We start from the raw sequence: 14,828 nt of genomic DNA on the forward strand, positions 1-14,828 counted from the left end.
TAATCGTCGTAGGATTTCATATACATTGAGAAACATTACAACTCCTTCGTTGAGAGTTTACATGTGGGCCAACGTTAAGATTTCGGCACCCTCCCCTACCATTCGTGTTGTCTTTATATGATCCATCCTAAATGCCGTAGGACTATTTGACAGATGAACTGCCCTTGTGGTCTAACATAAATCCGTAGCGGTCCCACACATGGCCGAAAGATGTCACCTCTGCTGCTTTTGTCTCTACCCCAGAATAAAAGAAACGTGTAACTTCTGTCCTGCAGTTGTAACCTATTTATAGGCAACATGCATCCGGGATCCATGTGGACGCAGAGTCGTGCTTTCCTGGAAAGCGAAACACCCGTCTGGGACATGGTGTTATTGTCCTTCAAACCTGGCCGCCAGATGCGCTCTTTGGTCCGGGTTACCGGGTTTGGATTTTTCTGCAGAAGAACTGTTAATACATCGACATATTGAAAAGGGAACGAGTGGACTGAGGGCTATTTAGCCTACTAGGACTAAGGTGAGTTGTTTTGCTCACGTCACGGCTCTGATACGACCCTTCCAACTTCAGGTTTACGTCGTTTCACACGTTTTCTACTAAATCTCTTATATAGGCTATAGGCTACTATTTATTTCCTATTAGGCCTACAATATTTTCAGTTTTTTTGTCCCTTCCTTCCTTTGTATAGAATACAACACGTAAGCCCCCTGTTTTTTATTTAAGATAGTTATTGGAAGAGTCAGTCACGTAAGTCAGCAAGTAGGCCTAATTGCAGCCTGGTAGTTACATTTATTTCCCCTCGTTTTTGACAGAATCCCAAAATGACACATTTGAATCAGTGGACGGCTGTATGAAATGAACTGCCTGGTTTTGCTGCACACCATAATGAAAGAAAGTTAAGGTAAAAGGGCAAAGCTGTCGCGGGTCCAGATCAACTCACATTAACCAACGTTTATGAACGCCAATTAATTGGACAAATTAAATAATGGCATCTGATAATCACCAACTGACAGATTGAGTTCAAATGGCCAAGTTCCTATGTAGCCTTTTTCCACATTTACAAAATAAATTACGATTTATTTATTGATTATTCATTCGGCTGCAAATGTTAAACAAATGGATTTCGTTATTAAAACGTTGGACCACACATCTTCATTTAAATGAATACGTTTTGCGGGTTTTCCTTTAATGAGCATAAAACGGCCTGCATTCACGCGCCTATACAGTCACGTGGCTACGTCATCTTCAGCTGCTCCTGCAGTCACTCACATCCTGAGTATGGAGTAGGATGTTTTTCTCTGCAGCAAAGTCAAGAGCTGTGTTGAACACCGGAAACCCTCAATCGTTCTTATCTGTATTATTATACCCTCCTACCAATATTACCATTTAGTAAATATGATGGTGGTCACAGTGATGCACCATGGCTTCTTATTTTTATTTTACCGTACGAAAAAAAAAGTTTGTATCATCATAAGGTAAAATGGTAAGTAGGCCTATCTATATTATGTCTTGCAAATGGTTGGCAGGATAAGCTAAAAGTGTTTTTTTCTCAGCAGTAACCCAACTTAATTTTCATTGCATTACAATTTTTAAACATTACTCATGCATGAAAATGTATCAGTATAAGAAGTAACAAACAATTGGGGTGCATATTATTATTGCGCATAGTGTATTATGTTAGCCAATTATACAAGTAAATGATAAGTAAAAGGATAAAAGGCAGGACTAATATAATACAAATAATATAGAACTATAATAGCATAACTGAGGGCAGGGAAGAGTAAATTTGAATGGTCTAAACCCATAACAATACTGTTTCTTTCGAATTCTCGGCTGAGCCTGGGAAGTGGGAGTTTTAGATTTCACAAGATCTGGCACCAGTACAACTGGAATAAATGTCATTTAAAGCACCGGTTACACAATGCAAAACATCAAGGAAAAGGGAAGATAAATCATTAGAATTAACGATTGAAGCATTATGAGAAATCCCTATTTTTTTGTCATTGTTTTTTTATTGTGCTTATTTTATTGGTCTTTTTTTTCTTAGGGTGGTAAAAAAAGATTTATAAAGCCTACCGCTTCAATGTTTTGCAGACCCACAAGTATTTATTACTCATAGTCCAGTCCACTTCAAAAGCCTTGTGCATTGGAATGCTGTTTAAGCAGGGAGCATTTTTCATGCTCTTCACAACTAGCCTATATATTATTTTGTCGTTGATTACATTAACATTGAATTCTCACACATTTTATTAATGTATTGATGTCTTTTTTTATTGTGTTTTATATTGTATTTTAATTAGGGTTTTTGTGGAGGTGTGTGTGTGTGTGTGTGTGTGTGTGTGGGTGTGTGTGTGTGTGTGTGTGTGTGTGTGTGTGTGGTGTGTGTGTGCGTGTGCGTGCGTGTATGTGTGTTTGTGTGCGTGTGAGTGGGGGGAGTCAAGGAGTGGCCTTCTCTGGACCTATTTAATGGTGGTAGTGGGCTGGACCAGGAAGAGGTGGGAGTAGTGTGGCTTGAGTCGCGCTGAGTACATTGAGTCACCACATGTTCTCCCTGTATAGTTCCACGCCATGGCTGCCTCACTCTCCCTGCTCCTCTCACTCCTCATACTGGGCACGCTTTCTGCACAGGAACTGGCCTCTGAGCATGGTATGTACCAGGATTTACTAGATCCCTCCCTCGTGTGTGTTGTTTGTCAAATGTATGTTCACATGTGTGTGTACTACGCAATGTGTTATCCAGACATAAACCTAGAGTTTGCCTGCAGTGTTAGTCCCCCTGTTTAGCCCATAGCCGGTGATGAACAGATTCCTTTTTATTACAATGCATAACCCTTCACGAAAATGTATTGTTCTTTTGAACCCGCTGTGGAATGTATAAGTATATACTTAAATCTTATTCATTATGTATCCAGCAACAGATAACAAAAAGATTATAATTTAGTTATGTATTAACCAAAAGCAAAACATGAGACTTCATCAGAGACGGGGCTGAGGCATTCAAACAGATACAGTTTGTGTAAGTGTGTGTGTGTTGCATAACACTAAAGCGCTGTACAGAGACGAGGCTTGGAGGAGAGCCAGTCGATTTATAGTGAAGCGGCTTCCCAGGAATTCCTGTGTAGCGGCAAGAACCATTCCTCTCTGGGGCAACATAGAACAATAGGGAGCACTCTTGTCTGATACTCCCTTTTTAGAGAAGGACTTGCTGGTTCTGGACCGATTGTTTGCCTGTTTGCATGCATGCACTGTTGTTGTGTTCAGATGCTAATGCCCTTGGAATGCAGCTCAAGATGCCTCGAGTGACTTCTTTTCGTTGCGCTGAGCCACTTGTTTGGTGAAACAGGCTGTTTGTGTTCCGATGTGCGTATTAAGTACCGTTCCGCGCGCTGCCGATAGAATTTTGGAGAGGCCACCACCGCGGTGTGTGTGGTGCCAGATAGTTAACAGAAACAGTTTTCCTAGAATCCCGGGTGCGCCCGCCAAGTTTGATCTGTTGGCTCTGGGAAGTTGGCTTCAGCAGGCTCCAATTTGCAGACCTCGACACGCAATCAAAGAAATCATAATAGAAAGCATTTGGAGTGCCTCGCTTCATGCTCTTTTTTTCCACTTCCACTCAATGTTTTGTATTGTTCCAAAAGCTTTCACGGTTGCCAATGCAAAATACCCGTGCATTTCTCCGGTCCAAATACAAAAACGTATTATATTCTAGAGAGACTGCTTTTGGACTTTCTTGTACATTGCTGTCTGTTGTGATGGATTCCAGCAGAGAGATGTTGGATGGCGGTCAGGGTTAGATAGTCGGTTTGTTGCCTTGTACTTTGGATGACCCTGTTAACTGTTTAGGACAGGAAGTGTCTCCGATATCACAGCTAGCACGTAGCCGAGGGAGGGAAATGGCTTCAATAATCTCATATGAAGGGGCCTAATGGAGGGCACTCGCAGGACAGAAGTAATAGTAGTAGTGCTCGGGGGCATTAGAAATGACTGTCATTGATTATCTAACACGAACAGTAGGCTTCAGTGTGGCACACCACATACATGTTACAGTGTGACAAATAATAATAAGATCACACAAAATTATCTCTAAAAAGATAAATGTGTGCTTTCTGATGATGCAAGTATTCATTTTTATTTACATCCATGAAAATTGTAGGTTTCTTTTTGCAATGGCAGCCTTGGTATCTACTGTGCGTGTATTTACTTATGAAGTCAAGCTCACAGATCACTGTGCAAACACGGGTCCCGTTCATGCTTCCAGACCATCAACCCATTGTGCACATGCACCACGGTTATTAAGGTTACACAAGCGCTCCTATCACAAAGCCAGAACAGCAGTTCCCCACCTTGTGCTTGAGGTGTACCACGAAATAGTCGGCAAGACCTTTCGGTGAAACTACCTCTTATGCAAATAAAACAATGAAGATAAAAATGCATGAAATCGCTGAGCAAAGAGAGCCAGCGCTGTCTTGATACACGATTATTACCACAAGAAGGCATTGGCCAATGAGAAACAGTGGGTGGGAAGAAATCTGCAACGATGTTTTATGATCCCGGTGTGTTTATTAAGAGTTTACACAAATGAACACAAATAAAAAGCAATTATACCTTATTCACTGATAAATATGATTTTATTTGAATGATCTTTATAATTGTTTCTAATAATATAAATCTATTTATAGAATATAATCCCATCTCCAGTTCCCGTGCGTACTCAACAGGTTGAGTGATTGATAAAACACAACAGTGCAGTGGTGGATTTTGGTTCACCTAATAATTAGGACTGGAATCTCTATCTTGACGTAGCAGAGTATCAGATGTTTTTCCCCCTGTAGATGTTCCTGGTAGGAGTCATAGATCTGGTAAACAGGTTATTTTTATATTTCACCACCCCGCCCTCCTCCTTGAACAAAAAAAAAGAGTCCTTGCTGGCAGGAGATATTTACCATCACCAGTGCACCACCCATCATTTATCAACTTTAGCAGTGAAGGAGTCATTTTGTCCTTGGCACTCGCTCCAAATGTAATATTTTTCTGATATATATACTGACAGCCATAATCCCTGTACATTGCAGTGGATGGTTGATGGAGATGGATATTATTGTAGGGGGTGTGTTGTGAGTTTTAAAGCATGGCTTATGGCTGTTGCTTGAATAGTGATGGACTATTGAATAAAAGAAAGCACTGCACTGCTGATCCTTATAAAGGATATGATTTCAAGGCTTTATACAGTTTATCAAGGCGTTCCTATTCTGGCATGAGGTACATCATATCATGCATACCTCCTCAACACAGAGCGATTGCTTCGGTTTAGTTCACATATTTGAACAGGTTTCCGGCCTGCCCAAATACCCCTCAGTGTGTTCTCTGAGGCCTCTCTCGGGACCTTGGAGGCCGGTAGGTAGGCTACCCTTGCGTCTCCCGCGGGGCAGAGATCACACACTTCTAGGAAAGTTGAGCTGCCGTTCCCCCCCAGCGCTGCTGCTTCTGCGGTTTTAAATTACGACTTGCCAGCCCGGATCGACCTCAGTCAAACAAGTCCCAGCAGGACCCTACACATCATGTTGACGGCGTGTAAGGGTTAACATGAAGCAAGTGGTTCTGAAGTGTGTCCTAAGCCATAATGTTTGTCCCTCTCCCTCTCCCTCTCCCTCTCCCTTTCCCTCCTCTCTCCTCTGCCCCTCTCCCCCCCCCCCCCCCCCCCCCCCCCCCTCCCCGGATCAGTCCTTCCCCATCTGACCAGCTGTGTTTCTAACGACATGGAAACCTTCCGCTGCAGTTGGAATGTCGGAACATTCCAGAACCTATCACAGCCCGGAGACCTCAGGCTATTCTACATTAAAAAGTAAGAACATCCTAAGAACATGAATCGCATTTCTAGGAAATGTAGTGGCCTTGCACGTGGGATTTGGTATTTGGAACTAATAAAGAACACAGGTGGCCTGCCAAAAATAACCAGGTGCAGTGTTATCACAAACCGTTTATTTTCTTGGATTGTTGTGTCTATTCCTGCTGCAGCGTTCCAGTCGACATGGCAAAACTCTTTTGGTTTGGTTTTGCAAAATGGAAGATAATATAGAACATATACCAGTCTATTACAAGCCTGTTTCACCGTCTCCTCTGCTCTTTTTTTTGTCGTATCAAATTATTTGACCCTGTTTTCTTCTTTCCTGCCTCAAACGTAAATGAGCAAAGTCAACGTTCACCATCAGCCGATTACTCTCCCGACACCCGCAGGAACCTCCAGTCCCTCAGAGAGTGTCCCCAGTACGGCCCCCCCGGCACCAGTGAGTGCTACTTCAGTGAGAACCACACCAGCATCTGGATCTACTACAGTGTGCAGCTCTTCTCCCGGGACCGCGCCGTCCTCTATGACGAGAGAATCTTCCCCATCGAGGAGATCGGTGAGAGGGAAGCTCTTCTTCGGCTTGTTTCAGAAACCTGATGTTGAATCAATGTTCATTTATATATACATATATATATATCTATATATAGATATAGAGATAGATAGATAGATAGATAGATAGATAGATAGATAGATAGATAGATAGATAGATAGATAGATAGATAGATAGATAGATAGATAGATAGATAGGGTTAACGCAGTTTCTGCTTTTGTATTTCAGAAATGTGGTCCTATATAATTTTTAATTATCTTATAATTGTTGATGTTGTTAGTAGTTAGCATTCAATGTAGGCGTAGTGGAAGTATAATTTTCTTATTTTAATTAAATATAAACATATTCCTTACAGAACAATAGTTCCAATGAACCAGTATTGGTTTCTGAAAAAAGGAATACAAACATTTGTACGTCCATTATATAAACATTTTATAAACAATATTATGACATATTATAAATGTCAACCCTCAAATGTAACAGAAAGGGGCTGATACTTTTCCAACCTCCTTCATTTGGTCTTAATTCTTCTTGTCCCTGATGTACCTCCAGTTCAACCCCATCCACCTGTGGAGCTGAACTGGACCCTGCTGACAGTGGCCCCGAGCGGGACCCACTTCGACGTCAGGCTGAGCTGGAAGGCCCCGCAGACGGCCGACGTCAAGACGGGCTGGATGAGGCTCGAGTACGAAGTGCAGCACCGCGAGGGGGCCGCCGACGCCTGGAAATCGGTGGGCGTCCGAATCACTGTTGAAAAGCACGATGAATTCATGCTTCCGATATCTGGGATGTGATTGTTGTCGAATTGATGTAGGATCCGTTAACGGTCTTAAACATTAGGGTATTTGGTTTCTAACTGATAAGGATTCTGTTGAAACTGGGATTTTCCTCTGATTTTAAGGACTCGAAACCAAAGTTCATGACCTTTGTTGTCCCTGTCCCCGGTCGCCCTCAGAGCTAATGGTTAAGCTGAGGCCAGGACCTTTTACCCCTGGTTATTGGAAAGCCGGTGATGATGTTCCCTGGCTCCCTTTAATAGAAAGACCTTCAGAGGAACACGGTTACCTCACTCTATGGGCTGCAGACCAACGTGGACCACGAGGTCAGAGTGAGGTCTAGGATGCTGTCCTTCAAGGAGTTTGGAGCTTTCAGCGACTCCCTATTCATCCGTGTCGCCTCCCAAGGTGAAACCATAGAATGTTTTCTCCTTCATTATCTATTTCAAGCGATAGTGTCACACTCCGATGCTCTGATAAAAGATAACTAAGCTATTTGTTTTAAGAGAATTCTGCTACATACACGTTTTGGGAAAAAAATATCGAAGTTTCCGCCGTCAAACCTGTTTCCAAAGTCCAACTATGGCAGGGATACGGTGTTGACGTGGTGGGCTGTGATTTTTACACAAGAACCTTTGAATGAAGTAGGACCCTGTAAATACAAAATATCTCAACCTGTGTTTATTGTTTTTATTCATCCAACTGTATTATGAAGTTAGCATTTCAATTATAACATTTTATGTTTTGTTTTTTTTATTCTCAGTCTCCAGATTCCCTATTGCCATCCTCTTGATTTTCGCTGCCTTGTGTTTCCTTGGCGTTCTAATATTGGTCATGCAACAAAGGTAAGTCCCTCTTAGCGTTCTGAGCATTGAATACTGACTTTAGTGATTTACGGAGTAGACAATGCAATGTGTTCACATAAGGAGTGGCTAATATATACATCTTCATCCAATTAATTAATTAATTATGCTGCTATTATTTAAAGTGTAATTTTGCTAGATTTCTTTTACGTTTTATCATTATATAGTAGTATTATAATCGATAATTGTATACCCAAAATGACCTGATGTTCCTAATAATATTCCTATATGAATGTGTCTGTACTTCCATTAGGTTGATGGTTATACTCCTGCCTCGGGTTCCTGGACCTAAAATCAGAGGATTTGACCCAGAACTACTCAAGGTTCCCAATAAATTAATTACTATTTCTGTACGAAATTCCGTAGGAAATTGACTAAATTTTTTTGGAATGCAATTCGATCAAAAAATAGTTTGTACGTTTTTGAACTTAAACTGATGCTTAAGCAGGGAGCAATAATACAAACTGAGAAAGTCAGTTAGTATAATAATAACAATAATGTATAATTTATTTATGTTGTGTGGGGCAGAACGGCAAGCTGTCGGAGCTGATGTCCGCTCTGGGGACGCACGACCAACTGAAGTCTACCAACAACGACCAGAGCGACCCCTGGGTGGAGTTCATCGACCTGGACATCGAGGAGGAGGAGGAGGAGGAGGAGGAGGAGGGCTCATGCGGGCCCGGGGACGCCGGCTCCCCCTCCTCGCCCCGCGCGCCCCTCTCCTCCCTGGGGCTCCGGGACGACAGCGACTCGGGCCGGGACAGCTGCTGCTGCTGCGACGGCCCGTCCGACCACGGCCGCTCCCCCTCCTGCGAGCCCCCCGCGCCCCGCGGCCCCGCCCGGGACCCCTCTGCCTGGCCGACCCGGGAGCGGGCGGGCCCCGTGGGCCTCCCCCCCGCCGATCTGTACACCCTTGTGAGCCACGTGCACGGCTCCGGAGAGGTGCTCCTCAAGGCCGGGGAGGAGGAGGCACAGCGGAAGGAGGAGGAGGAAGAGGAGGAGGAGAAGCACAAGCAGGAGGAGGAGGAGGAGGAGGAGGAGGAGGAGAAGGAAAACGCAAAGATCGACTTCCGGCTGGTGATGACGGCGGACGCGGAAGAGGCTGAAACCTGGGGGTACTCCTCAGAGCGGGACGCGGGCAAGACGACCGTAGGGGAGCCCAGCGTCCCACCGTCAGCCCTGCCTTCCTGGGGGTGCCAGGGCTGTCCCCAAGGGGCCTACACGGCTGCACAACCCCTGAGCTACACCCTGGTGGAGGGGGTGGACAAGCAGAACAGCCTGCTGCTGGGGCCCAACAACACACCCGTCGCCTGGCTATGCACGCCCAAGTCTGTGCCGACGCCTGAGGGATACCTGACCCCCGACCTTTTGCGGGACATCACGCCCTAGATCGTGAACATGTATTCCACATGTTGGCTGCCAGCCAAATTGTGTTGAAGATACGATGTGGTGTGTAACATTTGGTGCCTGGGCTCGGGGCACCACCGTTAGTCTCTCTATCGCCATCTGGAGGAGGAGGGTGACACTACTGCTGTCACAGAAGAATAAAGATTATGAGAGAGTTCTCTTTAGGTTTTACTGGGAGGACTGTGTACCTCGTGGAATGACACAGGGCCACCTAACGTGTCAGTTGTGAAGTGTTTAACACAACCACTCCTCGGGGTCTGGTTCATCCCCTTACACAACTGTTTTGCTTAGGGGGGAAATGTACAGACCACAAAAAAACATATAACCCAGGGAATGTCTTTGTTTGGAACTGGTCTGGTTAGATTTTTCCGAATAAGCCCTGAGGTAAAACAAAAAAGTTTGTCTCGGTTTAGTCATTCTAAGTAGCGACCTCTGTTGAGGAATTAAAAAAAAGACATTGTAAAGTGAGTTGGTTTGGTGTTTTTTTACATATAATATTTTTTTTACTGTTTTGTTAACTCGGCCAAGTATTTTGTTTCTCATAAAACATATTTGTAAAAAGTCAGTAGGCCTCCTCTTGGATATATAACATTGAAAAGCTAAACCTCTTTTAAGTCACACCTTTAAAAGTTTAGACAGATTTTTTTTATGTTATACTTAAAAATGTAGGATATCATGCTGCTTCACACTGACTTATCACAGTGCGATTGAACGTGATGAACCTGTTTTTTTTGTAGTGCACTTGCAAATAAAGTTGGTGACTTCTTCGCTGTGTGATCTGAGTGATCTGTGATTGGTGTACACGGTTTGGACCCTAGTCTGTGATTGGATGGTGAAAGTCAGATAGCGTATGGTGTAAATAGCTTCTGGTTAGCTAGCACAGATGGCAAACGGTCATTTGAAAATAAAAACAAAAGCTCCGTGTTTGGACAAGCAGTTTTTACAAGATGTCAAAGTTAACGTGTGTCGATATTGAGAAACTAATGGGCTGTTTCACTCTGTTGGAACAGGTAGGCCTAACAAAGGGTCATGGAGTTACAGTCTACCATTAGAATAGCATTAATATATGAGAATAGCCTAGAATGAAGCTATTTTGAGAGTCTAATTCTTTTTAATTGTAATAGACAATTTGCAGAAAGATCGGCGAAAATAACATGCTAGAGGCGAAGCTGGATGACGCCCAGCGGACTCTGAAGTTCTCCCTCATCAAAGAGAGAAGTCTGATGGAGGGTACCGTAATGTACACTGTCTGACTCTGTAATGGGAGGATGTCTCCTCCTAATGCTGGACCAAGGAAACTTCCGATAAGGAAAACGACTATTGCAGTCTCTTTCATTGCTGTTAACTATTAAGCAACATCAAAACAGTGACTTTATCCACGTATGGCTTGTGTTGCAGAGAGAGACGGTATTCTGGTCACAGTGAACACAGTCCAGGAGACGCTTCAGCAGCAGTACAACCTCAGAGGTGCAACCTCTCACCACTCTCACTGCGTGATAGCACACATACCACACATTTATTTAAATCATAATTAAAAAATAAATTACATCACAATTATCGAATTAATTTAACGATGATCTTACTGACAGACGTTAACGACAGTTTGAAGGACAGAATGGCTGAAATGAAAAGACATAACGAGAGGAGAATTGCGGTAAGGATGGAAGATGTGTGATTAATTTACACAGCACATACACATCATTTAGTTTTTTACTTTATCTTACTTAAAAATAGCATTTCTGTTTGTAGTCATTCGAAAATAAAATAGGCAATGACCATGATCATTTTTATTTTCCCTACACTACTGGTAGGACTACAACTAGAATGATAAAAGATAAGGTATATTTTAAGGCTTTGTTTAGCTTTTTAAAACATCTAACACCAGAATTGTCGCATGCTGCCACAAAGATTAGATTTCTACTTTTTTTAAAATAATCTTTAATAGAACTAATGCCTGGTGACCTTTCCAGGAGAAAGATGGTGAACTACAGAAGCTATTGAATGTTATGGAAGAGGAGGAAGGGCGCCACCAGAGGGCGCTGGAGACGGTAAAACAGCAGTGCCAGCGGGAGATTCAGGACATCCTCAAGCAATGTAAAGAACATGATGTGACGGTACCGAGCCAACCATGTCTGTTGCCTGTAGATGGAGCTGTTTTAGTGACTTCTGAACTGAGGCATATCTGCCAACAACTGTTTATTACTATGAACTTCCGTACTAACTTCTGTCAAAACACACACACAGAACAAAGAGGTATTCTAACAGCAGATTTGTGTGTTCTAATCTAAAGTGATGCTTACATATAGCTTTTTCTGACAAACAGTCCAGAAAAATGAACGTGAATTATCTGAAACAGAAAAGTCAGATATTATTTGCATTCCAATTCAAGCTATAAATGTAATTTGATAAATGACGAAACAAATAATTTATTGTCAGTGGATGTCAATCCAACCGTGTTAAACACTCTGTATAACCGAGGGAACATTACATTTAACCATATGGACATTTAAAGTATTGTAACAGAAAAAAAACTAGTTTTGTCATCCCCCTTTCCTCAAACCACACGTTGGCACCCTCAAAACGTCATTTCGAGGGCATATCATCTCATCGTGATTTATTTAGACTATACAACTCGGTATCAGGATCAGTAAATATCTTGAAGGCAAATATTATCTTTTGAATGGACGAGCAATAAATAAAACGGAATGTCCCATCACTACAATTGTGAAGAAATACTGCCGTCACAGACCTGTTATCAGGCCCTTGTGAGGTGATGTGACATCATGGCCTTGCCTTTCCATCCCAGTGGAAACTAAAGACGCAGAGCTGGCGAGACTTCTGGAGGGCAAAGAGGCTGAACTGCAGCGCATGAAGGACACGCTGAAGAACCAGGAGAAGGAGACACAGAACCAGCTCCTCAAGCTTCGAATGGAGGTTAAACAAGCCAGATATCTAAGGGTGCACTCACACTAGGCCATCTGGCCGTGGCCGTTGGCCGTTTTCACACCTAGCCGTGCTCAACTGGCCCCATTGTTCTCTGGCCTGCACTCACACTAGGCCATGTGGCCGTGGCCGTTGGCCGTCACAACTGTGGCCTGGCCACGGTAGGCTCTTGTACATACGTCATCACTTCGTATTCTAATACGTCATCACCAAGCGTCCGCTGCGCAGACCATAAGAAAGTCTGCCGCCAGTCAGAGTTTTAATAACAATGGACAACAACACAGAGAACACAGTTCGCACTTTGCTGAGTCTGTTGCTTATTTGGATATATGTTTACCGTTTAATGGGAAAGAAGGCTCGTCGCCTTTATTATGTCCATGGTCGTCGCATGGACTATACGTCATCCAGCTCAGGTTGCGTAGCCGTGCGTGTGTGCGTGTCGGCTCATTAGCATCTGTACCGTAGCGGCCCGTACCGTAGCAACACACCTCTCCCAAGTGGCCAAATTGCCCTGCCTGGCCAGACTGGCAACACTCACACTGGCAGATTTGAGCACGGTTAGGTGTGAAAACGGCCACGGCCACGGCCAGATGGCCTAGTGTGAGTGCACCCTAACAAGTCAGATACCGTGCTCTTGAATCGAGCAGTAGCCCCATGCCTTCTTAAGAAGAATCATAGAAGGGCACTATACTTCATGGCATTGACGTTAAAAAATGATGGTTGCTTCTGCTTGTGCAATGTAGAGATCCTTGAGATAGTCTGTGTGGGAGACGTTTGATGTCTTAGATGTGGTTTACCTCAGGTAGTTACGGTACATGCTACAGTAGAGGAGTGTATAACGTTGCTCTGTGTCGTTAGTTTGGTGCGACGCTCGCCAAGGTTCAGAACTCAGCCCAGCGCAGTCAGCAGCAGACCCAGCAGAACCCCAGTGCTGCCCACCTCAACATCTTCAAGAGGGTGATCTAACTGTCTCTGTCCATCTATGCATGCATGTGTGTCTGCCGGTCTGCCTTTTGATCTCTACTTGCCTGTCTGCGCTTATCAAATGTAATTGACTAATTAATTATTAGTGGGACATATCATGTAAATAATAAGAAAGCACACATGGTTATAAAAACAATATGTCTGTGTCTGTTTCTGTGTGTGTGCATGCAGGCCTGTGTATGCGTGCATGAAGTGGGGGAATGCGATTCATGTGCGTGTGCGTGTTTTCACTAGAGGACACAAGTGATTAAGTGCTTTTGTGGTTTCCTAGAAACTGCACTTCATGCAGGAGGAGAAGGACCGGGAGATCATGGCTCTGCGCCAGAGGATCCAGGCACTGGAGGCGCAGCAGCAGCAGCAACACACCAGCGGCTCCACAGACGGACACCTCAAGAGGAGGAGGATGTAGCCGTCCCTCACCGGCCCATGCAGTAACTCACACCACCATTTCAGTTCAAATCCCATTCAAAATTATATCGTTTTTTGTTTTTTTTCATGATTTTCAAAATGTCTTTGTTTACTTTGTGAAGCTGTTGCTCATGGTGTTCAGATGTTTATGGTTCGGTTATGGTTTCATGGTTTCATGTACGAGGTAGTGGACGTGATGCCACAGGTTCGTTCAGGACCAGTTTGTCCATGACGAGGCCAGTCCTCTTCTATGACCCTGTCTCGGATGTAATCCAATCAGAGCACAGTTCAAGACCAAGGCGGCAGGTCACACACAGAAGTGGAGAACTTTTTGAAACGTCATCTTGGAATTACTCCCAGCCTGTCAGAAGGATCAAGTCATTAATGCCAATTTACCTAATTAGTTAGTGTTGTTGTTGCGTGTTGTACTGCAAGACTAATGCTGACCTTGTAAGAACACAGAGGCTAGGTGCAACGCTGCAAATATCGGACATTTATTCTTCGTTGATTGTCAGTGGAGGGCCAGTCAAACTCTAATATGAGATGAAAGAAGCATTTATGTGTGTGTCTGTGTGTGTGTGTTTGTGTGTGAGAGAGTGTGTTTGTATGTGTGCGTGTGTGTGTGTGTGTTTGTGGGGTTTCCGTCAGATCATTGCTGTCATCAGTACCAGGTTTCACTTTCTATGTTTTTCAAGAAGGTGAGATTGGGTTCAGTGTTTATTAATGATAATCTGCTGCTTGTTTGTTTTTCCGAACTTAATAAAACAAAATAAATACAAATATTGAACCGCCAATTTTTGGAAAGATTTAAACATTCCATGTAATTATAGTGTTTGTGTAGATTACAGGGAAACACTTGTCACATCCCAGACTATTTTAACTCAAATAATGTTGACAAAAAACGGCATAGACGAAGGGTGGAGGAAGTATTTAGGTAGGGAGGGTCACCGCCTATATCGCAATGTAAAATGTTTCTGCGTTTACAAGTTAGACAAGATAATAATGTAATGTCTTTTTTGTATTGTATTTATTTGCCTTTTTACAGAAACCAACATTC

The 14,828-nt window shown here is 43.4% G+C and overlaps 2 protein-coding genes across 6 annotated transcripts; both read left to right on the forward strand.

Moving 5' to 3' along the window:
- Positions 1-209: 209 nt before the first annotated feature.
- LOC130380852 (growth hormone receptor-like) lies at positions 210-10,362 on the forward strand. Of its 4 annotated transcripts, XM_056588223.1 has the most exons (10): positions 210-514; positions 808-896; positions 2,555-2,642; positions 5,717-5,837; positions 6,230-6,396; positions 6,943-7,121; positions 7,430-7,574; positions 7,930-8,011; positions 8,283-8,352; positions 8,558-10,362. In XM_056588223.1, the coding sequence occupies exons 3-10, from the start codon at positions 2,564-2,566 to the stop codon at positions 9,416-9,418; spliced, it is 1,704 nt and encodes a 567-aa protein (XP_056444198.1). In that variant the 5' UTR covers positions 210-514; positions 808-896; positions 2,555-2,563; the 3' UTR covers positions 9,419-10,362. The 4 variants fall into 4 exon arrangements, with proteins under 4 accessions (XP_056444198.1, XP_056444196.1, XP_056444197.1 ...); XM_056588221.1 differs by lacking the exon at positions 808-896; XM_056588222.1 differs by lacking the exon at positions 210-514 and having other exon boundaries at positions 545-896.
- LOC130380853 (coiled-coil domain-containing protein 152-like) lies at positions 10,363-14,546 on the forward strand. Of its 2 annotated transcripts, XM_056588225.1 has the most exons (8): positions 10,363-10,446; positions 10,561-10,666; positions 10,835-10,903; positions 11,026-11,090; positions 11,407-11,530; positions 12,243-12,370; positions 13,238-13,336; positions 13,635-14,546. In XM_056588225.1, exons 1-8 carry the CDS (start codon positions 10,384-10,386, stop codon positions 13,770-13,772), a joined length of 792 nt encoding a protein of 263 aa, XP_056444200.1. In that variant the 5' UTR covers positions 10,363-10,383; the 3' UTR covers positions 13,773-14,546. The 2 variants fall into 2 exon arrangements, with proteins under 2 accessions (XP_056444200.1, XP_056444201.1); XM_056588226.1 differs by lacking the exon at positions 10,363-10,446 and having other exon boundaries at positions 10,455-10,666.
- Positions 14,547-14,828: the final 282 nt, after the last annotated feature.

This window comes from Gadus chalcogrammus, chromosome 4, assembly GCF_026213295.1.
Source record: "Gadus chalcogrammus isolate NIFS_2021 chromosome 4, NIFS_Gcha_1.0, whole genome shotgun sequence".
Lineage (NCBI taxonomy): Eukaryota > Metazoa > Chordata > Actinopteri > Gadiformes > Gadidae > Gadus > Gadus chalcogrammus.